General features: G+C 41.4%; 2 protein-coding genes across 6 annotated transcripts; both read right to left on the reverse strand.

Annotated features, from left to right (window-relative positions):
• Window positions 1-821: 821 nt before the first annotated feature.
• Window positions 822-13928, reverse strand: LOC308104233 (circularly permutated Ras protein 1-like). Of its 3 annotated transcripts, none has more exons than XM_080454604.1 (21): window positions 13854-13928; window positions 13091-13193; window positions 12339-12596; window positions 11917-12153; window positions 9467-9601; window positions 9236-9313; window positions 8582-8655; window positions 7878-8066; window positions 7393-7434; window positions 7169-7258; window positions 6687-6838; window positions 5699-5780; window positions 5421-5551; window positions 5076-5160; window positions 4831-4937; window positions 4221-4333; window positions 3918-4035; window positions 2684-2824; window positions 1940-2033; window positions 1798-1824; window positions 822-1414 (listed from the first exon to the last, which is right to left on the reverse strand). In XM_080454604.1, exons 2-21 carry the CDS (start codon window positions 13179-13181, stop codon window positions 1325-1327), a joined length of 2334 nt encoding a protein of 777 aa, XP_080310730.1. In that variant the 5' UTR covers window positions 13182-13193; window positions 13854-13928; the 3' UTR covers window positions 822-1324. The 3 variants fall into 3 exon arrangements, 2 of the variants coding, with proteins under 2 accessions (XP_080310730.1, XP_080310731.1); XR_013934806.1 differs by having other exon boundaries at window positions 1396-1414; window positions 3932-4035; XM_080454605.1 differs by lacking the exon at window positions 11917-12153.
• A 280-nt stretch (window positions 13929-14208) lies between these two features.
• Window positions 14209-26057, reverse strand: LOC308104887 (protein kinase C and casein kinase substrate in neurons protein 3-like). 3 transcript variants are annotated; one of them, XR_013934871.1, is made up of 11 exons: window positions 25898-26057; window positions 23851-23921; window positions 23352-23508; window positions 21148-21383; window positions 19998-20153; window positions 18222-18397; window positions 16343-16463; window positions 16011-16078; window positions 15812-15891; window positions 14626-15127; window positions 14521-14536 (listed from the first exon to the last, which is right to left on the reverse strand). XR_013934871.1 is itself a non-coding variant. In XM_080455487.1 (10 exons), the coding sequence occupies exons 1-10, from the start codon at window positions 25920-25922 to the stop codon at window positions 15015-15017; spliced, it is 1203 nt and encodes a 400-aa protein (XP_080311613.1). In that variant the 5' UTR covers window positions 25923-26057; the 3' UTR covers window positions 14209-15014. The 3 variants fall into 3 exon arrangements, 2 of the variants coding, with proteins under 2 accessions (XP_080311613.1, XP_080311614.1); XM_080455487.1 differs by having other exon boundaries at window positions 14209-15127; XM_080455488.1 differs by lacking the exon at window positions 25898-26057 and adding an exon at window positions 25541-25657 and having other exon boundaries at window positions 14209-15127.
• Between the last annotated feature and the right edge of the window lie 94 nt (window positions 26058-26151).

Genomic DNA, 26151 nt, shown 5'->3' on the forward strand with positions numbered 1-26151 from the left:
TGACTAGCACATCTATCACATGCACATCACGGTCAAAAGTGTGAACTTGCTACAGTAGGTTCCATTGTTTTTTTTTGTTTTTTTGATGAGTTACTGATGAACCCTTGTTTTTGCTTTCCATCATTCTAATCATTGCCTTGTTTGGATTATATTTTCGTATTTCTTACAGAATAACAGTGCAATATATTTATAATGTGGTTTCATAATGTAAATTAAACCTCTTGATAAGTGAGATACTGTCTACTTTCTTTCATAATCTTGTGCATAAAACATTTCTCCTCACATAACCTGTATCTTATTAATCATATTAATATTAAATTATTGACTCATTCTTTGATAGGTTTTATTATTACATTATTTACTTATTTTATGCTTGTATAAAATGTAAAAGCAATGGTTGTTTCCACTGTCTGGCACTGGGTCATCAGGCCAGAGTTTAACTATTAATCATCATCATCTACGTATATTGTTATATAGATTGACCTTTATTGATCCTGTGAGGGGAATTCAGTTGTCAATGACATATTAACAACATATAAAGCATGTACACCTTTGTTGTCTAGGGGACACCTGCCCTCCCAAAAGTCTGCACCCTGAATCAAAAAATATTTTCTACAACATGAGCAACAATATCTACAGGTAGATAACTGGGTAACTGGAATATATTACTCACATTGCAGAATGCTAATCAGTCAGCTTGCCAGTCAACAGCAGTCACATGACAGTTGCTTCTAAAGAGGTAAAGAGATTGATTGATTGATGTAGTTTATTTAGAAAGACATGAGAATAGTACATGACAGTACATAACAGTACATGGAAGTACAAATTCACAATACAAGGTCTACTAAACTGGAAACCCTCATTAAGCATTACGCTTGTTTAAGATGAGGACCCCATGCACACAAATCATGATGAAATATAAGAGGCAGGCAGATATACACACTACTATACAGAATGTCATACAATCAGCTTTCAGGTTACTGGTATGACGAGAGAAAAAAAAAATATATATATATACAAAAAGAGAGAGTGCTCTGCAGATAAGGTTGAGGCTAGGACAATAATAAACTATGCCAAATTCACCTGTAAGCTTTGTATAGTATAGAGTACTAACTACATCATTAGACTGTGTTGCTCACCAAAAAGAACAGATTTAAATATATTTTACTTTGTTTTTTTACACCGACAGTCATACAACAAAGCATAAATTAAGCTTCAAGTGTCCATTCAAATGCCAAAGGAAGGGTATGACACTGGCTGGTTGACATTTAAACAGGCTGTATTCGCTAATAATTGTGGGCCAGGGAGAACAAATCACAAGTGACTAGGTTTTGTGTCTATTCTTAAGTGAGATGGTCTTCCTGTTACTGTGCTTCATATTGTAGAGCAGAGCTGCACCCTGGTCTGTTAGAGACTGTTGAAGAGAGAGAGATGAAGGGAAGGAATCAAGGATTCAATTAGATGTAGGCTGCCTACAACTACACACAATGGACAGCATCCAACACACAACTCAAGGCATTTTTTCAGACACGGTTTTGAACAATGTACTTTTGTACTAAGAAAATATGAACAAATATAAACCCGGAATGAAATATGTATATTCTGATTATGGGTAAATTACTAACAATTTGTAGCATTATGGTAAGCGAGTGCATTTAATTCAACCAATATACATCGCTCAGAGTAATGGTCTTTACACACACGAACAAATGATACAAAAATGAACAAGTAATTAAGTAATTAACTTCAAAACAGTGCAAGACAAATGAAAGATAGCTTTTATGACATGTAACGTACCTTTGTGTCTGAGATGACGGACATTCTCTAGAAAACAACATATATATTTGATGATCATGCTGTGCTTAGACTTTAGTATAAAATATTGTATTGAGCATATTAACTGTGTATTTTGCTATGAAAATTGACATCAAAGGCTCACCCTTGTGTAGTTGTGTATTTTGTTGTATATTGGGTCCATGGTTTTAACCCATTCTCCATATGTCTGTTTGTCCTCTGCACTGCGATTATGCTCTCTGTAAATGCAGGGAAACAAATGACATTTCTACCTCTCTTCTCAAGTAGGCTATGACAAGGTGCATCACATAACCAAGGGTTCCCACTCATTTTTCATGCCAAGGACAACCAAATAGCCTCTGGAGTGTCATATTGTGACGCATTTTGAGATTGTAGATCAGCTATTTTCGTAATTTTTTTAAACATTTGGGACATGACCAAAATAGGGACGCCACAATAATCTCATGAATTGAATTTGAGTTGAAATTAAGTTTATATGCATGTATGTGTGTGTGTGTGTGTGTGTGTGTGTGTGTGTGTGTGTGTGTGTGTGTGTGTGTGTGTGTGTGTGTGTGTGTGTGTGTGTGTGTCTTAGCCTATATAGCTATATAGCTATAGAAATAAAGTGAATTGGATGTACAAATATCTATATCGTGATTATTTTACTTATTTTTTCCCTCTCCTTTCCAATTCCGCCCCCCCCCCCCCCGGCGGCCCCCACTTTGTGAGATAAGGAAAACTGCTGTTTTTTTGGCTGGTGATACCAACTTGTCACAGAGGAAGAAAGGATCTACTACCTCACTCACTCTAAACATTGCCCCTATATAATCACATCAGCCTCTATCCCAAAACTTTCCCACCACCTCCCTCCTCCATCGTGTTCACTCACAGTGCTCTCTCCATTAGTTGTCTCTGCATCTCTCCTTCTCCCTTGGCATCCAGGAAGCGTCCTCTGACTGCCAGCGCAGCGCTGGCCTGTGATGAGTTGAGCTGAATGATGGCCAGAGACAGAGAGGAGAGGACCAACGAGCTGTAAGGGGACAGTCTTTTATTATTGCCAGTGGTGGAAAAAAGTACTCAAATGTTTTACTTAAGTAAAAGTATCAATATTGCAATGTAGAAATACTCTGAAATACTCCAGAATTCAAAATGTACTTATAAAAGTATAAATGTATTTTGGCATCAAAATGTACTTAAAGTACCAAAAGTAAAAGTACTCATTATGCAGAATGTCCCATTTCAAGTTTTCAAATGTATAAAAATCTAGCAGATTGTGAGTTTGTAGATTTGATATTTTCTAATGGCCTAAATGTATATAGGCCTGAAGTGGTTACCTTGAAATTGTACTTAAAGGTAGGGTAAGTGATTTTCTTTGGTTAAAATAAGTGTTAAATAGCTCTATATTCTGATAGTACTCATTGCTATAGAGTGTTTGTTCAGTAAAAGGAGTCTCCTTGTCTCTCCAGCTCTTTATAAAACAGAAAATGCATTTTCCGTTTCAGTTTCAGTTTAATTTCCAATTTCATCCAATCAGGATAGAGAACTCAATCAGGATATAGATTAAACAAGTGAAATTGGAAGTGATGACACTAAGAAATGAGCAGGCAAAATTGGAACTGGAACACTATCAAAATGAAGCTTAAAAATGGGTACTTTCTCCTGATTGGCTGAGATTTTGACACCTACTGGAAAATGTATTTTCTGTTTATTAAAGAGCTGGAGAGACGGGGAGACTCCTGTTACTGAACAAACAGGAGCAACAGGAATGATTACTATCAGAATATAGTGCTTTAACCTTTTAACAAAATACTTTTTGTTTTAACCCAAAAATATCACTTACCCTACCTTTAAGTACAGTACTTAAGTAAATGTACGTAGTTACTTTACACCACTGATTATTGCACTTATTGTTACGTTCCAATACGAACATCACAATTTGATTAAGGGGAGATGTAAACACATGACGGTCATATTTAAATATTCCCTCTTGGGGCAGAGTTGGTTTATCAAACCAGGGTAACGTGAGATACCTGGGTACCTGACGTCATGAAAGAGACGGATTTAAGGAAATGGAAATTAGTTGCTTGAAATGATGAGCAGAGAGAGGAATACAAACAGGACACCTGTCATCTGTCACCTCCCGGTCTTCTGTCAGGACTCGGAGCATCCTCTGTCCATCCCTCTGTCTGTATTTGATCTGTAGTTGGATGGACACATGGCTGCCGGAGGTTGGGGTTGACACTACAAGCAAAAATGCAGAGAAAAATGTAGCAAGACCTATAATAGTCACATGGTCACTAGCAGACACTTTGCATGGATATTAACATAACATTTATTTTGCACAACACCGTCGTACAATGAAGTATAACAAGTTGAGCTTAAGTGGCTAATATTCTTCTAATTGTATCACTGGTTTGTCTTCTCACCTTCTGAATCTCCTTCCTTGGCTCCAAATTGAAAGGTGATCTCCTTTTCTGGAGCCATGTTACCCACCTCTCTTGTCCCTTTGTGGCCCCCCTCCCTCTCACCCATCACCCTCCTGGAGGACAGGACAGTGTGACAAGGACAATGAGAGTTAGGGCTGAGGGCTTTGTTAGCGATGTATTGCAGTGGTTCTCAAATATGTTTATGTCAAGGACCCCCAAAATCATATGTATTTGGCCGTGGACCCCTATCTGAAAAGATTTTGAGCTAAAGATTTTGTCTAAATTATTCAAAAGAAATTATCTACGAGCTCATAACTCGTCGCATTGTGTTGTATGAAATAGGGTTAAAGTGGTTAAACAGATTGTGATGCTATATAAACTATTTTCACTGGAGAGTGGCGACCCCCTGGAACCCCTTCAAGGACCCCTGGGGGTCTCCGGACCCCACTTTGAGAACCACTGATGTAATGTAATGCTAAGGCCATGACACACCATGTGCTTTATATCTGAGCCATGGACCAAGAAAGAGGGCTGCTTCGAAACACATTGGACCAAAAGCTTGGATCATCTAATGTTTTCCAGATGCACAGAAGTGGGATTCAGAACTCACAGTGTTTGGGGCAACAGTAAAGTGACGCCACAGTGCGTAGCTATGGTGCTGTTCTCAATGATCTCTTCAAACTCTGTCCACAGCTTATGAGGGCTTGCTATCACCACCTAGGGGAAAAGACAGGAGACACACCCAATGTAAACTTTAACGATTTGAAGGTTGATATTGCATGGCGTACCACTTCATCACAACACAGAGTCTGACACAGTTGAGCCTAATTTATACGTTGTCTTAAAAAGTCATACCTTCCCGCCTGTGCGATCGGCGAGTCTCCCCAGCTCATCCAGCCTGCAGTCTGTTCCTTCTATGGACAGCACAGACACTGTCACACTAGCGAAGAAAAGGTTATTTCACCATAAATCTCATTGCAGCAGCACACCTACTGTGGTATCCATTATAGTAGAGGTCCTAACCACCCTATATGTTCCTAAATTAGCAGCACTATGCTCTTCTCCAAACAATTATATTAGAAGGACGGGCAACAGTGCTTCCGATTCAGGTAAAACATGTGACCTTTTTGAAGGTTGTATCTGTGTGGTCCCTCCACAGTTGTTCACATTCATGACATGGATGTAGAGATTTGTACCAACCCCTGTCTGGCAGCATATTCCCCCAAATCCTGGTAGAAAATGGTTGATGACAGAAGAGTGCGAGCATCACTGTCTTCCACTTCTAGATTGCCCAACTCTGTGTTCGCCTTTCCATCTGTACAGATTATCACCTTGGAAACAGACAAAGATAGGTGGTGTTTGAATAGCTAACACAGAAGTACAGATAGGAATATGGTAAAAATAGATACATTACATAAATTAGCAATAAACATTGACAAATTAGGTATTTGAACAGAGGACTGAGGGTGCAGACTTACCTTTGAACCTGGTTGCCTGGAGGCCATTGCGACGGTGAGGAGTGCAGCTGGACCCAGGGCTGTGGCTCCGCACTCTGATAATCTTAAAAAAGATTTAGGTATATTTGAATTTATTTTAATTTCTAGCTGCTTGTAGCTTCTTGTTTTAATTTAAATTTTCAACTGTGACCTGCATTTTATCCATAAAATGATGTGATCCTATGTTTTAGCTTTTTATCTTGATTTTGTTTCCGCTTTTTCGTTTTTGTTTGCCTGGTGGAACCGTGGAAAGAATATTTTTGTTTGTTTTTTTATCTCACTGAAACAAAGTGTAATTTATCTCTGATCTTCTAGGTTAAACCATTCTATATTCGACAGTCTCCTACAGTGTGTTCTACTGTTGTATAAATGAATTGAAGTGAATTATGAGAACAAAAAGTCATTCTTAAACCAATGGTTCTCAAATTGGGGTTCGGAGACCCCTGCAGGGATCCTTGATGGGGATCCAGGGGGTTACATTTAATCACTTTGACCCTATTTTATACTTTGGCCATTCTAAAATAGCTGATCTACAAGCTCACAATGTGCCTTGATGTGATGCATTGTGAGCTTGAGATAATTTTGACAATGTTTAAAGGAGTAGTTCACCCCATCCTAAGCCAATAATTTGATTACCGCCGGAAAGATGCCAATGTATCCGGTAGGAGACACAAAGTAGACTCTTTGTGTCTCCTACCGGAAATACACCCGGTCATCAAATGATTGGCTTAGGAATGCGTTTCTTTTTTTTTAAATCCATGAATTCAAGGCTTCACGGGGTGCGTAATTGATAGAAAATAAGTAATTTTTTCAGTGAACTACTCCTTTAACAAATCTTCTCTTTGTGGGGTCCCTGGCACAAAATCTTTTCAGATGGGGGTCCGTGGCCAATTACATATCATTTTGGGGGTCCTTGACATGAAAATATTTCAGAACCATTGCTTTAAACATGGCCGTTTTCCATTTTTACCCCAGAACCTCTCTCTGCAGGTAGTCCTTGGTTCGTGAGAGCGGAGGTGGACTTGGGAAGCTGAAGGCAGCCTCCTTCAGATACTCGCTGTCAATCAACTCGGCACCCATCAGGAAACGGGTCGTGAACTCCTCATAACCATGTATCGTCACCTGAAACACATAGAATTCAAGATATTTACTGTTGTCTGCACAATTCAATTTCACATTCTCTTACATGTAACTATAGTATACAATTTTTTTTTTTTTTACCATAATAAGTATACAATTTGCCCAAAGAAAAAAAAAATTGCCAATTCTTTGGCCAAATGTATGATAGTATAAATACATGTTTTTGATCCCAGCGCTGTGTGTCATTAGAAATGTTTCAATTACAGGTAACATTTAAGTTGGCTGCCTGTTCTGTCACCACCAGCTATTCAGGCGTGAAAAAGACTCTTTGGTAAAAGTGGAAAATGGAGCTCAAATGTTTCTGTTGCCTACCTGATTGTTGAAGGTGATCAGACCCACTCGTACATGTGATTGTTCCCGAGTTAGTTTCTGAACACACAGTAACACAGACTCCTGGACATACTGGTTTGAAAAGAGATTTTTATCAATAACAGCATTTATCTGTACCAGGGAATGGAATGCAATGTGGTTGTATACTTTACATATTTTACGATTCTTTTGAGTTAAAAGATTTGCTTTAAGGATAATAACCCCACCTGAAGACGGGACCTGTAGAAAAGCTGCCCTCCCTCTGACACCTAAGATGGATAAAGGGCACAATAGTTTAGTTTAGCTCATTTAATTTAACACATAAAACCAAATTGATGTGGTGATGACATTTCTTGAAAAGGGTATAGATGCTAGATGTAAAATAAAACCCAACTTCAAGCAAGTGATGTAAAACACTGGTTCTCAAAGTGGGGTCTGGGGACCCCCAGGGGTCCTTGGTGGGGTTCCATGGGGTCCCCAGCTGAATTAGTCAATGTAGCATTCAAATAATCTTTAACCACTTTAACCCTATAAACTGTACATCGGCTCTTTTACAAATATCTTGAGAATATTTTTTAAACATTTTAACAACACAAATCTTGTATGGGGGTCCCTGGCACAAAATATTTTTGGATGGGGGTCTGTGGCCAAATACATTTGGGGATCCTTGACATGAAAATGTTTGAGAAGCACTGATATAAAAGGTCAATACCTCTGAGGTTATGCTCATGGAGCCAGAGATGTCAATACAGAAGAGGAGCAAGGTGTCGTCAGGCGACAGGAGTTTCTCATCTGGGCTCAACAGGAAGAGGCTGTCCTGGCAGCCATTTTGAGGACACCGGGGTTTGGCAGTGCCAGCTTCTGTTGGCTCCCATGACTGACAGAAGTAACACTCCTTAACCTGCAGTTCAACATAGTGATGGAAGTGATTCTTATCATATCGGTTAATGCCATCGAAGATCTCTTATACTGGGGAGACCTTGTCAAGACGTTAGTACAGTAGCAGATAATACATAATAAGTAATGATACAATATTTAATCTAGTCTAGAAATAGATAGAGGAACAGATGACAACGGCAGAAAGGCGGAGAGAAAGGCAGAGTAAAAGAAACACTTTAACCACTCATCATGCCCTCAAATTTTATTTAAAAAAAAATCCGATCTACAAGCATGATTCATCGCATTACGACACGTTGTGAGCTTGTAGATTTAATATTTTTTATATATTCTTTTCCGCCTATGCTATGACATGCCCAAAATATGGACAGGATGAAAGTGGTTAAGATAATCACCTTTATTTGCTTGATGAGGACATTCACAGTAACAAATATAATTTGAACATCAATGTTTCTACATAGGATATCTGTTGCAGGATAAATGCAAAGAGGTAAAGGTCAAATGCTAAGATCCAATTACCACATTGTCATAGCAGGAGTCCAGTACAGAGCCACACTGGGAACAGATGGTGGGCACTCCTTGTATGGTTACCACTGGAAATATATACATACACTAATCAAGAAATAATCAATGGCTAATATTCAGTGGCTAAATAAACATTTTTAGATTAAAATATGTTGAGATCAACAAACTGTCGATGAGAAGAGAGATAACACAGGTTTGAGGGTGAGGTTTAACCAACCATTGTCCTGTGAAAGCACTAACACTGACCACCTCTTGCCCCTTATCAGAGTCTATATTACACCCCCACTTAACCATATTTAGTCATAATTATGTACAGAAATTGTTTTACCAGCTCAGTGTGACTTTGTGATTAGGGTGTCATCCCTGAGATTGGGAGGTCGGTATTCAATCCTTGACCGAGTCATACCAAAGACTATTCAAAATAATGGTACCCAATGTCCCTGCGACATACAAGCGTCATGTCCAGGGGGTGTACTTGAACATCAAGGAAAATAGGTGCACATGGCTCGACTACTTAGGCTACTTGTTTTACTATTTTCTGCACATTTGGCACATCATTTTGTATAGCCTATTTACTATTCACTATATATGTATAGTACTATACTGTATTGAGCTTTATTTTATGTGAAATATCACTTGTTTACCAACCATTTTCATCTGAAACCAGTTTTCCCAAACTGACAAGGATCACATTTGGATTACCCGGTAAAGGTCCCTCTGTTGAACCTGCACCGTGAAAGAAGATAAGGTAAATCTAAATTGAAACCTGAGCGGAAATTGTGTTGTCACAGCAGCCAGTAAGCAGTTACAGATTATAGATAAAGCCACAGAAAAAGAAAATATAAAGAATATAAAAATGTATCAAAAGTAAACATTTACCAGTAGGAGCCATTTCAGGAGAGGTGCTTGAGGGGTTCTTCTGAGAGGATGAGGAGGACATTGAAGCGGGTGGCAACAACAGCAGGTACTCTGGCATTGAGCTCATGAACGAGGGTCTGGGTGGGAGGGGTGGAGCTGAGGTTGGGGACGACAGAGGCAGAACTGATTTGTTTAATTGGTCTGTCTTCGTCCAAACAGGTGATGCTGATTTTGCCAATCATCATCACCTGTTTAGAGTCTGCAGGTTTGTTGAATCAAACTGTAAATGACCACCACAAAGGTGAAAACCCATAGACATAAATAGGCAGACGCCTCCTTGGCCACTGGGCCGCCGTCAACGCCGCCATCATATTAAGGAGTGGAGTTTGCCATAATTCCAAGGCATATGCCTGTTGTATAGAAGTATAATAAGTAGTATAGAAGTAGTACTTCTAAGTAGTAGTAGAAGTAGAATAAAAAAGTGTTTCTGTTCTATAACCATTACTGTTACTATCTATGTAAGATAAGGTGTTTTCAAAATCAGTTAAGAATTCAGCGAGTTATGATTATTATATTATTACTATTACATTTACATTACATTACATTACAGTCATTTAGCAGACGCTTTTATCCAAAGCGACTTACAATAAGTGCATTCAACATATTTATTATACTTTGAGGAGCTGATGAATGAAGAAAATGAGAGAGAGAGAAGGGATGATGGTGGAGGGGGGTAGTGAACCAGAAAGTGAGGGAGATTAGGGAGGAGGAAGGGAGGCCAGCTTGTAGCTATGAAGAGGATGAAAAATGGGAAGGCGGCTGGTCAAGACGATATACTGGTAGAGACTGCAGTTAGTTCCTCACTAGATTGTTCAACACAATCTTGGAAGGTGAGAAGATGCCTGAACAATGGAGAAGTAGCATACTGGTACCAATTTTTAAGAACAAGGGTGTTGTACAGGGTTGTAGTAACTACAGAGGCATAAAGCTGATGAACCACAGCATGAAGCTATCGGAAAGAGTAATGGAAGCTAGGCTAAGAGGAGTGGTGACAATTGGCGAGCAGCAGTATGGGTTTATGCAAAGGAAGAGCACCACAGTTCGCCCTGAGAGTGTTGATGGAGAAGTATAAGGACAGAAGGAGTTACACTGTGTCTTTGAGAAAAAGCCTATGATAGGGTGCCACTGCCAAGAGAGGAAGAATGGCATGAGGAAGTCAGGAATGGGTAGAGTACAGTAGGAGTGCGGTAGGAGTGACGGATGGTTGGTAGGCCTGCCCTACACCAAGGATCAGCTCTGAGCCCTTTCTTGTTTGCATGGGTAATGGACAGGTCGACAGATGAAGTCAGGAAGGAGGCAGCGTGGACTATGATGTTCGCGGACGACATCGTGATATGTAGTGAGACGAGGCAGCAGGTTGAAGAGAGTCTTGAAAGGTGGAGGCATGCACTAGAGAGAAGAGGAACGAAAGCCAGCAGGAGTAAGACAGAATATGTGTGTCTGAAAGATAGAGAGGATAGTGGAACAGTGAGGATGCAAGGAGTAGAGGTGGAGAAGATGAAAGAGTTTAAATAACTAGGGTCAACTATGTGACTGTGACAGAATTCAGGGTACCAGCAAGAGTGAGAGGGAAGATGTATAAGACAGTAGTGAGACCAGCCATGCTGTACGGCTTGGAAACGGTGGCACTGACGAAAAGACAAGAGGCTGAGTTTGAGGTGGCAGAATTGAGGATGCTACGATTCTCTTTATAGTAGCCTCGATCTCCAGGCTTTTATTGTTTAGTTTTACTAAAAAATAAAAGCCTGGACCAACGCGTCGGTGTACCCGGTATGAGGAAGTGTTCATTTCCCCAACCAACCAGAGTGCAGTGGGCGTCGCTCGTAATGTTGTGTTGATGAGGCGGGGGTTGACGGACAGATCGGTGAACCAATGGGATCAGGCGCAATCTCTCTCCGGCTCTATACACCCGCCCCTCTATACACGAAATCAGGAGCGTTGGGGCAGCCTACTTTAGGAGTGACAAGGATTGACAGGATCAGAAATTACTATATTAGAGGATCAGCCCAGGTTAGAAGGTTTGGGGACAAAACAAAAGAGGCGAGGTTGAGATGGTTTGGGGAATGCGCAGAGGAGAGATGAGGGGTACATTGTGAAAAGGATGCTGAAGATGGAGCTGCCAGGCAAGAGGAGAAGAGGAAGGCCAAAGAGGAGGTTTATGGATGCAGTGAGAGAGGACACGCAGGTGGCTGGAGTGACAGAGGACACAGAGAACAGAAGCAGATGGAAACAGATGATCCGCTGTGGAGGCCCGATGGGAAATAGCCAAAAAAAGAAGAAGAAGATCCTGCTTTAATAGACATACAGTTCCACTCAAAATATGGCATCCATGATGACGCATCGCTCCAGTGAACCGCAGTGCCCAACGAATATGTACTATATCTATGTGAAAACCTATAGAGTCCATTCACCTGTCTTCTGTGTTGAGACACTGGTAGCAGTTGGTGACTTTGCCTCTCCCCCGCTGCATTCTGGAATGTTATATGAGTAGTTTGGGTCCCAGGGATGGGCGGCAGTGTCAGGCTCATGGGTGAATGGAAGGTCATAGGTGAATGTCTGACTGTGTGTGTTGGGGGACGGGAGTGGCGGCTTGCTGTAAGGTAGGGACTGGCTATTTGCTGAAGGTCTCATGTGGGGTGGAAGAAGGGCTAATGAAATGGATAAGGGCACAGTGTTAAGCCATACACCACCCTTGTTCATCACTATTCCTGAAAATAATCTACAATGAACTGTGGGTTAGTGATCAGAATCCTAATCACTTTAGAATAAATTATCAATACTTCTTACTTACATATCATATCTACAGACTTGTTTAGTGTAAAACATGGGGTACCTGTCTTTCGAGGTGGTGTCATCAGTTGATCCTGTGTCTTGTTGTCAGAGGCACCTGCTCCTGTCTTGAGGTGAAAGGCTGCATTCACATACACAGGAGAAGGCTTTGCATCTTTCGTCACCTCTTCATTCTTGCACACGTGCTCAAGGAACTTCTGGGCAGGAGGGAGGGTTTTTGGACGGTTGTGTTCTGTTGAGTGTGTTGGAGGAGGGGGGGGTGGTGTGCGAGGACGGACCCTGTTAATGGGAGGTAGGAGGGCTAAAAACATGACAAGAAAAAGATTGGTTTAAGATTGTAATGGAAATATTCTCTATCATATTTTGTACACACAATAACTGTGGCTACTGTACATATTGCAGATTCCTCCTGATACTGCACCAAATCACATCAAATGTATTGCACACTGTTTCTCTATCTCCATCTATATCGTGTTAGTCTGCTATAATTTATGCAGCTGGCCTCGAGGGCCATTCATGTTATATCCTATCTTATCTTATAAGAGAACAGCAGCCATGCATGTGAATTATATATTAGGATGCAGACAGTGAAAGTAGGCTAAAATGGTAGCTTACACCATCTATGTGCACTGCAGAGATTGAAGTGAGACTCAGGTGGCTTTTACAGTAGGCCTAGGCTATCTGAGAACATTATCTTAAATACAGAGAGCTGCATTAATTTGCTGTGAGCAGCCTATACTTGTACTGACCAAATAGGCACAGACTGTCACTGAACATTTCAAATAACATTTTTACCTGAGCGTTTGATGACATGCGGATTTGCACTTTGGACCTCTCTCTGATTGGCTGATGGTGGGACATAAACAAACCCACAGGCAAATTCCATTGGCTTTGATACCTACCAGTTAAAGATTAAACAGTCATGAAACAAACCCAACTTCAACCCAACATAAACATACATTTAACAGCTAACACTTTTACCATAGACAGCCAATTAAAGCACTCACTTAATCAAGAACAATTAATCTTACAAGCGTGTACACATTAGGCTAATGCATTGCTTAAAGGTAGGGTAAGTTTCTTTTGTTAAAATAAGTGTGAAATAGCTCTATATTCTGATAGTACTCATTGCTATAGAGTGTTTGTTCAGTAAAAGGAGTCTCCCAGGTCTCTCCAGCTCTTTATTAAACAGAAAATGCATTTTCAGTGCTCTCTCTTGATTGGCTTAAAAGTTGTCACCTACCTGAAAATGTATTTATATTCTGTTTACTAAAGAGCTGGAGAGACCCCTGTGACCTAACAAATGCTCTGTAGCAATGATTATCATAATATAGTACTTTAACCTTTTAACAACAACAAAAAAAGAAATACCAAAAAATATCACTTACCCTACCTTTAAGGTTACCCCCATTTAATAAAGCAAATGTAGCCCAGTCATTACAGCTAGTCCAATTAACAATACAGTATGAAGCAAAAGTGGACAGACTGGTATTATTGTCACCAAAAAAATAGGCCTACTGAATTAAATAAACAAATAAAAATACGAGTGGAGACATACCTGTACTCACGGAGTCCTTTGGACAATGACTGTTGTTTGAGTAATCCCTCCCAGTCGCACAGTACCTGACGTCTTGTCATGTCATACTGTAATGTCAAACAGCTTGAGCAACCGGTTTCTTCCAACATACAGCTGCCCAGTAAACTCAGCCTGTGATTTAATTGCACGTTGCCTAATGTTTGTCAAACATGCCATGAATGTGAAAAGAGTGGGCGTGGAAGTGATAGGTGATAGATAACAAGGAGAACTGAGAGCCGTTGTATGGAGTCAAAGGAGAAGACAGTTTGAATGTTTTTCATCCACTATATAGGTAGGCCCATCTATAAGAATGACACTGGGGCACACAAGGTTGAGTTAGACTTTTTATTTTGAAAATCCAATCCTAATGTCAAAAGGAATTCTGTCCTTCTGTATAATAATTATCATGTAAACATTAATTTATCAACTAACATCAGCTGGACTTATATGCACGTCTTTGTAAACCTGGGTAAGTCTTGTGCATCATGAGCAGAGGATAATTTATTTCTATGACCTAATGAATAAATAATATTGGACTATGTGACAGGATAAATATCAAATAATACTTTTATTTTGCTCATCAACCAACAAGCATATAGACTCGTACACAAATTGTTGACGCATGTGTGCACATACACACTCCAACTCTCTCACTCATAATCACACTCGCGCACACACATACACACACGCGCGCGCGCACACACACACACACACACACACACACACACACACACACACACACACACACACACACACACACACACACACACACACACACACACACACACACACACACACACACACACACACACACACACACACACACACACAGAAAGCACCCAGTGCACTGAAATCAGTGATAAATTAATTCATATTGCACAAGTACTGGAACCAAAAGAGTTTTAGACTTTTAAAGTAAATAACGAAATCTGATGTAATACAGTCTGGGAACATTAACGGCACTCATTTCATCAGAATCATTGTAACAGCATTTTTGACATCATTATGTTAATCAAGATAAATTTAGAGAGATTTGCAAACCATAAAAATAAATTCACATGAACTTGTATAAACAACAAAGTAACCCCCATGGCATGCACTTGGTGAAAACTGTGTTCATGACATGTGACTGATGATAGGACGTCACTCCGCGACTTCCACATAGTTGGCTGGATAGAAGCCCTCCTTGCCTCCGCTGAGCACCCCCCGACACCAGCCCTGGTCATCCTCTTCCTCAACCTTCAGGAACACCTCGCCTGGGATCACATTTTTGGGAATCAAAAAAAGACTATCATGCATGGCAAGCAATACCTTTAATGCAGCAATTCCCAACCTGTGGGCCCGATTCTACAAATGCCTTCTAAATCAGTAGTTCTCAAACGTTTTTGTAATTCAAAATTATTGAAAAAAAATCAAACACTTTCAAGATTTATCAAAAATGTTAAAAAATAACAGATGTACAAGCTCGCAGCGCGGCACAAAGTGACGCGCTGTGAGGTTGTATATCTGCTATTTTGTAATAGCCAACGCTAAAATCTAAAATGATACAGATTCTTTCCTGGTCTTAATGGGTTATTTAATATAAAACAATTCACGTATCACAATCGATCGATCGATTATTAAAATAAACACGCTCTGAAAATGCACGTGGCCTTTTAAAGTGGGCCCTGATCCAGAAAAGATTGGGAACTGCTGCTTTAACGAATTTAAGACATATAACAAAACAAACAAAACACGTTTCACAATTTTTTCCCAAAGAAATTGCAGATCTACAAGCTCATAGCGCTGCACTCGGTGCCGTGCCATGAGCTTGTATATCTGTAATTTTTCAATAGCCCAAAGTATAAAATAATGGTTATAGCTAAAAAATCATAGTAGCCTATGCGTTCCCGCATTGAATGGGATAAAAATGATGAGAATCACTGGTGTAAACCTGTCACCTGCTCTAAAGGATAGCTCATCTCCCTCTTCTCCCACGTAGTCGTACAAAGCACGCACCTTCACGCCCCCAATCATCACCCTTTAGGAGGAGAGAGGGCAGAACAGTGAGGGTCGAAAGAAATAGAACATTGTATATACACTGTGATGAACAGTTCAATTTCAGAGCTGTTTGTCACAAACTGCACATGGTTAACGTACGGCCGGTTGACATTCAGTTTCTGGTCACGCTTCCTTCTCTTCAGTTTTTTAACCGGTGGGACCCATTCCTGATGTAAGACACATATAGACCTGAGTTTAATGAGCCCTCCATCAAACAAAATGTTAGAAACAGATGCTGTGTGGATCCCTGGTGAATCTTCAGAGATGAATGTTAGCGATACACTCAAACTCGGGTTAAAGATTACTTAGGAACTGATTATGAACATTTTGTACTTTCTCTATATTATTTCAACCTAGTGTATTACAGTGTTTTAAGGGAAGAACAAGGTATACAGGGCTGTTCCTACAGTAATGATCATTTTCAAATGCACCTGAATCCTTGGCCAGTCAGTGGGCATGCCTGGCCCATGATTGTTCTTCCACCATCTCAGGTCATCCTGGTCACTGATAGACATGAGGGTGTGGTGGAGCTCACTGTAGACCGTCTTTACACTGAGAGAGAGAGAGAGAGAGAGAGAGAGAGAGAGAGAGAGACACGTGAATGAAGTGATCTAGGAGTCATGTGTTCAGCTTCTCTTGAAATAGAGACTTCAGTCTTTTCAGCAAGCAAGGATTGCACAATAGACTGACACCACATTCTCACAAATAGTAAACTGAAGAACATGCAATGTTTATTGAATATTTGATTATGTAAATATATCAGTACCACATTTTCTGAACCCTTTTATTAATTAATTAATTAATTAAAGGTAGGGTAAGTGATTTTTTTTTTGTTAAAAAGGTTCAAGTACTATATTCTGATAGTAATCGTTTCTACAGAGCGTTTGTTCGGTCACAGGGGTCTCTCCAGCTCTTTAGTAAACAGAATATAGTACATTTTCAGGTAGGTGACACATTTTAAGCCAAACAGGAGAGAGTACTGAAAATGCATTTTCTGTTTAATAAAGAGCTGGAGAGATATTGGAGACTCCTCATATGGACAGGACACTATAGTAACGAGCACTATCAGAACATAGACCCATTTTGCAATTATTTGAATAATTGCAAATCACTTACCCTACTTTTAACAATGTCATTGTGGTCAAAGGAAGCTTGTACAAAATAAAGTCACCCTCTCCTACTGTATATACTTGGTATAAACCTCTGATGTGACTATAAAGTAGAACTTTTGAACACTGAATGTTTGTTGAACGTTGGTGGCATTACAGTAATCTAACCTGTTGGAGATGAATGCACCAGTTTTCAAAATAAGACTGAGCTTTGGAGCTGTTCTTTAAATTATAAAAAGCAGTGACATGATTTAGAAAAATGTAATCCTCATCAATAACACCACACTACAAAATCCTGAGTGTTATAGGTGACTGATTTGCTCACTGTGTTCGAGAGATCAAATCAAATAGGAATGAATCAAACTCCTGCCTCTGACCTTCAGCATATACTGCTAGGATCTCAGACTTGTCTTTTGTTCAGCTGCTGTACAAAGGTTAGGGACATGGACATCTAGTGGTTGATGTCATCAATGCAGTTAATAAGCTCATTTACAGCCAGGACTGAGCAGGCACATGCACACGCACACATACAATAGCCAAACAATGCCCAATCACTTGACGAAAAGGCCCTTTTCTATGACTACATAATTTCTCTCATTTATACCTTGCCTCAACCACAGTTGCTCTACGCCCTAAGGATAGAAAGACTAGGCTAGTTTTTTTGTTTTCCCCTCCTGTTATAAAGTGTGATTTGAACAAGAAACTGGCACGCTCAACTCAAAGTCTTCAGAATATGTGCCGATCCAAAAGGCACAAAAAGGGCAAATAAATATGTAACCCTTTTAATAACGCAATGCACAGCAGCAGAAAGAAACAGCCCTATCAAGCCTTCCTCAGCATTTCAGAGATATGCAGGTGTGAAGTCTGGTTTTAGAACATGGCTGGCACGTCTAACACATGCACACCAGGCCCAAAAGTGTGAACTTGTTACAGTAGGTTCCATTGATAGGCTTTTTAACAGGTTAATTGGTTTAGCTATTAATCATGATCATCCTGTGCTAGACCCAGTCTAGTGACACATTGTGAGCTTGTAGATCTGATATTTTCAGACGTTGTATTCATTTATTTTATTTTCATCTATGACATGGTCAAAATTGTGACGGCAGGGTTAATATCTCATTTATTTGGCACTTGAATACTTTTGTTGGAATAGGATGAGAAAGAAAGAAAGAAAGAAAGAAAGAAGCATGTGACCCCTTACCTCTCATTGTTGGTGATGTCAAGATGTCGGTGGATGGAAAGGAAGGCCTGCTTGATGAAGCTGACCCTCTTCCTCTCCTCCTCTTGTGATTGGTCAAAAATAGCCTCCATCTCCTCCATGTAGCGAGGCGTGTAGGACGTCACGTCCTCCAGCCCTTTCTCGTAGCGCTCACGGACCTGCAAGGAACCCATGAAGAGGTCAGTTTTACCATCCCAAAGTCTTAAAGGAGAATACCGGACAAATGAAGTGTTGCCTTTGATGTCTCGTTACTCACCGACCGACGTGAAAAGTGGCGTACTTTTTTTCCATAGATTCCCGTGTCGTCATTTTTTAAACCCCCTCCGTTGTCAGAATGGGAGCGCGTGGGTCAGTGAGATTCGTCTATTTTAACCGAGGCAAAGTTGTTTTTCTCTCTACTCCTAGTCATTGTGGAGTCTCATGATAGTCAAACGTGCGTTGAAATTTCCTGCGAGGCCACCGTCAATGGCGAACGAGTTAACACTGGTTGCTTGTTTCCAGAATCTGGCAACACGAGTTGCCAGGTTCTGGAAAGAAACAAGCATCCAGTGTTAACTCGTTCGCCATTGACGGTGGCCTCGCAGGAAATTTCAACGCACGTTTGACTATCATGAGACTCCACAATGACTAGGAGTAGAGAGAAAAACAACTTTGCCTCGGTTATAATAGACGAATCTCCCTGACCCACGCGCTCCCATTCTGACAACGGAGGGGGTTTAAAAAATGACGACACGGGAATCTATGGAAAAAAAGTACGCCACTTTTCACGTCGGTCGGTGAGTAACGAGACATCAAAGGCAACACTTAATTTGTCCGGTATTCTCCTTTAACCGTGCCCTCCTCCTCCTCTCGGGACAGCACCAATAGGCTCTGTGCACATTTGCCACATTGGAAAGAAATTTGGCCTCTTCCTTACTGCCTTCGCAGGTGTTACCAATGATACTGATTAAGGCTCTGTTCTATTCAGGTCAAACAGAGTCAGTGTGCTGATATTGTGCATGTTGGCTCACTGGAAAGTTAAACGCTCTGCAACACCAGTGGGTCTCAAAGTGTGGTCCAGGTACCCAGTCATGGTTCCTTGAGGGGGTTCCAAATGGCCCCTTACGGATGTGTAACTCTCAGAGTTATGGGGATTGGGGGCCTTGAAATTAAAACGTTTGAGAACCACTGGAACTAAATGGAACAGAGCCTTAATTAGCATAATTGGTCAGGCCTGTGAAGGAAGTGAGGAACAGGCCCAATTTCTTTCCAATATGGCTCTTTTATGCTGGTTCTGAGATGTGTAAATCATTTCTGGCGCTCCTCGCCGTCCCCATGTTTTGTCGACCTATGATCTACGTCGGCTTAAACATCGGGCATGGTAACAATAACAACATGCCATAAAAGGAGCCTCGGCTTGAGAGAATAAAACAATTACTTTCAAGGCTGGAGGAGTTGTGTTTGGAGAGATCAGTTCCCTCGGAGGCTTCCTCATAATAGAGTCACACTGCATGTCAGCTGAATAAACATCATCCCCGTGAATCACTTTGATACTCTCTACTAATGCGATGTGTCTCGCTGAGTGAGATTTCATCAGACAGAACAGGGAAATTTGGGGCCGTGTGCAAAATGTGAGCGGAGTGAGCGAGTGAACGGTGAACTTCCATTGTTTCGTAGGGGATAAAGTGACCCCCTCTAATCCCCTTTTTCTTTTGATGGATGTGGTGACCCCTGCTCAGCAGCAGTCATGTGGTGTTGTGTGTCAACATCTCTCCTCACTTTTTCCTTCTCCTCTGTGGCTTTCTCTCTGGCCAACGTTATCTTCTGTAGTTTCTCCGGACTCATCTCCGTGTTCTCCTTGGCCTGTGTCTCTTTGTCTATGGCCGTCTTCTCCTTCTGGCAGACCTTGTGGTAGGCTCCTCGCACATCGTCCAGCTAGAACAGAACAATACGCTACTTAATACATGACACACACTATATTATAAACAGACACATGTATTTATCCTGTTTCCTAACCTCACATTTTTTAAATAAGAATTGTGCTTTTTATGCTTTAATGTGTTACACACACTCTCTCACACACACACACACACACACACACATACATAGAGGCCTGTTTTCATTAACATCGACCTCCCTTGGCTAAAAGTAAATGCAGAACCTCCCTGTGCAGTAATCTAATCATCCAGGGTGTGACATGCACATAAAAGATATATTGAGGCCCCTGGAATCTCTCACCAAAATTCTTCTTCAGTTTCCCACCAGTGTGGAACACTCAATATGAAAACCAAAAGACGCATACAGGTCCATACATTGTTGCACATACTGTAATGTATGTGCAAATATATACCCCACATACATATATATACATACATAGATACATACTGTATGTGTGATTACAGTGCACATGCGTGCCCATATTACATAATTACTTTCAATTAAAAGTGATGAGATGGATTGCAACATTACTTTCTATGCCAAGAAATGCGTTACATCACCGTTACATCACTTTTGTCATCATTTTAACTAAACAACATCAAATGAAGCACAAACAGACTAGTTATGGAAGAGTGTAGGCTAAATGGAATAGACAATGCCAAAATAATGTTATTGGCATTAAAATGCATGTTCTCTCTCTCTCTCTCTCTCACACACACACACACACACACACACACACACACACACACACACACACACACACACACACACACACACACACACACACACACACACACACACACACACACACACACACACACACACACACACACATCCATGTGTGTGTATCCATTTGTAAGTCAGAGTGTGCAAATGTAACCAAATGGACCTGTAAGGTTCCATTTGCACACTCTCAGAGTTACATTAACACTCAGGATTTCACAGTGTATGGTTTTCTCTGTTTGAAAATGAGGATGTAATGAGTTTAGACCTTTTTCAACTTTTTGGACCAGGGCTTCTGAGCACGTGAGAAGCCTGTGTTGCTGTCATGGCTTTCCTTGAACCCGCAGAACATTTTCTTTGGGAAGGTCTCCTTCTGCCAGGTCTTCATCCTGTCCCCGTCCTCTGAAACCAGGGACTGGGAGATGGAAGAATGGAGGAGGGACAGACGCTCCGTGGAAGAGAAGAAACTCTGCCACGCCCTCATGAGAGAGCCGTACAGTGGTCCTGGGGAGGGGGGATAAAAAAGGAGAGGTCTGAGAGAGAGCAAAAGGGTGAGTCACGATCATGGAACCAATGAGGAAATAATTATCTCCATCTGCCCACTGGAAATGTTCAAACAAGGGCAGATGCGTCCATTTGGTGGGAATGGAGCATTAGTGATTTCACATGATCAAACAGACCTACTATACACGGTATAACGTGGGATCCATGTACATTGTTCTTTTTTTTTCTTTTTACAGTGGGTGGTCCGCCCCTTTGTATATTTTTTTCCTTTGGGAATGGTTAGTATATAGGAAAAAGATCAAAAAGATATGCACATCTCAATGTCCAATAAAGTGGCTGGATCCAAGAAATACCTTGTAGAATAGAGAGGATTTTATTTAGTGCAATAACGTGCAAGCTCTTCCTCAGACTTCTGAAGTCTGGGGCAGCGCTAGCTGCTTTAAACATTAATAAAATATTTGATGAAATAAAATCCTCTTAGCTCATTAAAACCGGGTAAGTGTCTGTGTCATTTTAGATTTAAGCTATATATATAGCAACATATGTTTTTCAGAAAACTCTTAGGATTTAGAACAGTGGTTCTCAAGAATAGCAGATATACAAGCTCACAGCGCGTCACTTTGTGCCGCACTGCGAGCTTGTACGTCTGCTATTTTTGATCATTTTTGAAAAATGTTGATTTATTTTTTTAACACAAATCTTCTCTTCTGGGGGTCCCTGGCACATAACATTTTCAGATGAGGGTCCGCGGCCAAATACATCCTATTGGTGGTCCATGGCACGAAAACGTTTGAGAACTACTGATTTAGAAGGCATTTGTGGAATCGGTCTTAATGAGTTAATGGGAGCTATTTGGTGTTCATCGTTCTGCTCTATTCTACAATAACCACTGATGGAGACGCCTTTGGGGTTGGGGTGGGGGTTGGCTGGTTGGCTGGCGAAAATCGATCGTTGGCCATGAAGGGGCACACACTCGAGACCCAAGTTATTAACCCATTCAATCCGGGAACACATGTACTGTGTCATTTTAGATTTTTAGCTATAACCATTATGTTATACTTTGGCAAAAAGAAAATCTGATATACAAGCTCGTAGCGTGGCACAGAGTGCTGCGCTATGAGCTTGTATATCTGCTATTTTTGAATAGCCAAAGAAATCTAAAATGACAAAGACGCGTTCCCGGATTGAATGGGTTAAACGGCCAACGTAATTTTTTTATAGCCCACTAAGGCCTGAACACATGGTGCATAAAGGTTTCACTGAGACATAGCGATGCCAGCCGATGCGGTACGTGCAAACACCAGCTGTATATGCTGTTGCTTTATTTAGATAGGACAGTGGAGAGACAGGAAACTGAGGGCAGAGGAGGGAGAAGGATTATGTGGGGCAATGCATTGTCCGGGCACGGCCCTCTCTCCCCTCCTTTCTAAAGCATATTTAGAAAAAATCCGGCGTTACTAATACTTCAGGCTCTCCTCCACAAACTGCTCCCAGGTCTGTTGAGACACCTCGACACCTCCCTCACTGCTCACCCGCTCCCATACACATGCTTCCTAATATGGTGTATTATCCTAAGGGCACATTTTTTTTTACTATTTTTAAAAACATTTTCAAATAGTTCAAATAGCCACTCTACAAGCTCACAACATGTCGATGTAGATCTACTAGTTGAACTATTTGAAAATGTTTTTAAAAATATAAAAAAATGGCAAAGACGTTTAGGGATAATGGGTAAGGCACCGTGAAAATAGGGCCCCATGTGTGTCTCACTTTGGCTGTCGTAGTCTCTTGGACGAGTGAGAAGGGGAGGAGGAGAGCTAAAACAATGGCATAATTCCCACTTCTTATCCACAGAGGCGGCATATCACACAATGGGGCTTTAAGCACTTCAGACTACAATATGTCTGAGCATAAATGCAGATCGTTTTGTGGCTCTCTGCAGGCCGCCATTGTTGTTGTAATACTTACGAGAATCCACTATGGCCTTCCATTTGCTACTCCACTGGCTGAGTTGCTGAGCATACTGTTTTTCTACTTTGGCCCTCTCCAGGAAGCAGGCCATGATGTCATTGCAGGCCTGGTAGGATTGGTTTGTACGGTGCACCGTTCGATCATAATTACCTGGCTGGGTAGACGAGGGAACATAAAGAGAGTGGTAAATTGGGGTGGGTATTAGGTAGATACGTAGAGAGACAGACAGACAGACAGACAGACAGACAGACAGACAGACAGACAGACAGACAGACAGACAGACAGACAGACAGACAGACAGACAGACAGACAGACAGACAGACAAATTGATTGATTGATTGATTGATTGATAAATAACCATAGAAAGATGCATACAAAGATACATACCACTGATGCACAAACACACATACAGTACACTTTCTGCTGCTGCTGGACATTTTGACAATTTCTAATGTGGCTGCTTTCTCAAATGTATCATTAAAAATATCCTCCTCACCATCCAGAAGCTCTGCTTCTTGGCATCCTCAGGAGGATCTTTTGGGAGAGCCGCCATTATAGGGGAATTGTCTGGAGTAGAGAGGGAGTGGAAGTCATTGCTGTTTCATCAGATAATTCCTTGAGTGGTTTTAAGATAAACATCTTCCCATTGTCGGACAGTTGATAACCATAACAGAATGAGAGAAACACTTTATTGACAAGCATGAAATTAAAAACAAAAAATGCTTTTGGGAACAGTGTGCTTGCAAGTGGCTGCGCAATGGCAATATGTTACCACAGTCTGCCTGTGTAATGTCCAGATATAGTGAGCTGACTGCATTATAAACAGAACCATCTCCTCTGCGCTGCGTAGTAGTGTCTCATATCATATCAAGTAATTGGCTTCTGAATCCTAGCAGCACGGCTTGTTGAGCGCAGTACCATGGCAACCTGGAAGACTCTGATGAGCTGTTATTTATACTGTAACCGTTGCTTTCATACACCCAAGCCCCGCGCATACGTGAATAAGGGGACTGACATTCCCAGTGGTGAGGTGGAATTCATGGGGCAGGAATCTGACAGCCGGAATAGAACAGCCGCTCCGGCATTCCTCTCCGTAGCCGTCCCAAAATAAACAGCTAGGAAAGGTCATCTTTCCTTTAGCTCTAATGCCAGGCCTATTAGCCTCAACTGTCTGACACTCTCACCCCACCTGCCATTATGGTGTGGGAGATCAAGAACAACAAGTCTACCAGGGAGGAGATTTTTGTTGTGGCATACAAGGTTGGGTCCAGAATTTTAAAGGGAATAAACTTAAAAAGGGAATAAACTCAGACAGACAGTGTGCACACTGTGTGAAGACTAAGGCCAATGTGTTGTAGAAGTACTGGAGACACTGTGAGAGAGAGACATGCATAAACATTGACTAACATCCAGACTTATTTCTGTCTGCGTAGTCAGCTGCACACATTGCCTGTCTGAGCTGCATGAGAGGGACTAACCACACCTCATCACAAGACTCTGACTACCAGGCAGAGTCAGGCTCCTCTTAAAAAGGAACTGCATGTTTATCTTCACTCTTCTCTCTCTCTCTCTCTCTCTCTCTCTCTCTCTCTCTCTCTCTCTCTCTCTCTCTCTCTCTCTCTCTCTCTCTCTCTCTCTCTCTCTCTCTCCTCCTCTCTGTGTCTGTGCGATGTTTATTAAATACTGCTGGTGTTTAGAAATATTGTCATGTTGAAGTATTGACCAATTCCATCAGGTCACCCTATTGTCATGATCCTTAACAGATGACCCCCCATGCTCGCACACACACACACACACAGTGTGGTCGCACGCACGCACGCGCACACACACGCGCACACACACACACACACACACACACACACACACACACACACACACACACACACACACACACACACACACACACACACACACACACACACACACACACACACACACACACACACACACACACACACCGTTTTATACCGTCGGATCATGCAGAGCACAAAAGAGTAGATTGTGAGCACCAACTGATTTGTCTACCCTTTGCCTAGTAATGCGTGACTAAACAGCCAGACCCCAGCGTTTTGCCGTGCTGTAATTCAAGATGCAATCAAACTGCCCCTAGGACTTTGATGAGAAATAATTCTTGTGTTCTTGTAAACACCAAACAGAAGCCATGCCCGGGACAAACCCGCACTTACAGTTTTCTCTGAATCACCAGTGATTACCCAAGTGACCACTTGTTAGGACTGCTGAGGATTTCACTCCATTTCTCTCTCTCTCTCTCTCTCTCTCTCTCTCTCTCTCTCTCTCTCTCTGAGTGTGTGCCTCTCCTCCTATGTAACTCATGCTACTCTTTCCTCACTCACTGACCCAATTCCCTCCTGACACTTAAAGTTACACACACACACATACACAGAGATAGTTATTGTTGATCTCAGGGTGAGTGTGAGTCACAGTCACCAAGGCGATGCAAGCAGGAAAGTTAAACAAAGGTAATTGCAACACTTGTCAACTGGCCGAGGGTAGAGAAATGAACAAAACAAGAAGCACCATACCTTTCTTGCTCTCCTCCCCTGTCATCTGTGGTGTTCTATCCTAACACTCATTCCACGGATGATTGCTTCTGCTTTTCTCTCTTACTGTCTCACCATCCCTTCTTTCTTTTCCTGTAGTGGACTTGACTGGCTCCCTTCCTGTCCTGAGTGTTGTTAAGTTTGTGTTGCCCCTATTGGACTATCCCCCTCTGCCCTTACCCCCCTCTCTCCACTGTGTAGCACAAAAACAGCTGGAAGAATTCCCCTCCTCTCTC

The sequence above is a fragment of the Gymnoscopelus braueri genome, assembly GCF_963280865.1.
Source record: "Gymnoscopelus braueri genome assembly, chromosome: 17".
In the NCBI taxonomy this organism is placed as follows: domain Eukaryota; kingdom Metazoa; phylum Chordata; class Actinopteri; order Myctophiformes; family Myctophidae; genus Gymnoscopelus; species Gymnoscopelus braueri.

Bases quoted from the DNA above. Each gene is read 5' to 3' on its own strand.
- LOC308104233 (XM_080454604.1), bottom strand. From the start codon at position 13,181: ATGGAATTTGCCTGTGGGTTTGTTTATGTCCCACCATCAGCCAATCAG. The intron at 4,938-5,075 runs GTATGACTTTTT...CTTTTCCCCTAG, and splicing joins CCGATCGCACAGGCGGGAAG to GTGGTGATAGCAAGCCCTCA. The intron at 2,825-3,917 runs GTGTCCTGTTTG...GTCCCCTTACAG, and splicing joins CGGGAGGTGACAGATGACAG to CTCGTTGGTCCTCTCCTCTC.
- LOC308104887 (XM_080455487.1), bottom strand. From the start codon at position 25,922: ATGACAGGGGAGGAGAGCAAGAAAG. The intron at 23,509-23,850 runs GTGAGGAGGATA...TCGTCTACCCAG, and splicing joins AGAAGCAGAGCTTCTGGATG to CCAGGTAATTATGATCGAAC. The intron at 21,384-23,351 runs GTAAGTATTACA...CCCCCTCCCCAG, and splicing joins GAAGGCCATAGTGGATTCTC to GACCACTGTACGGCTCTCTC.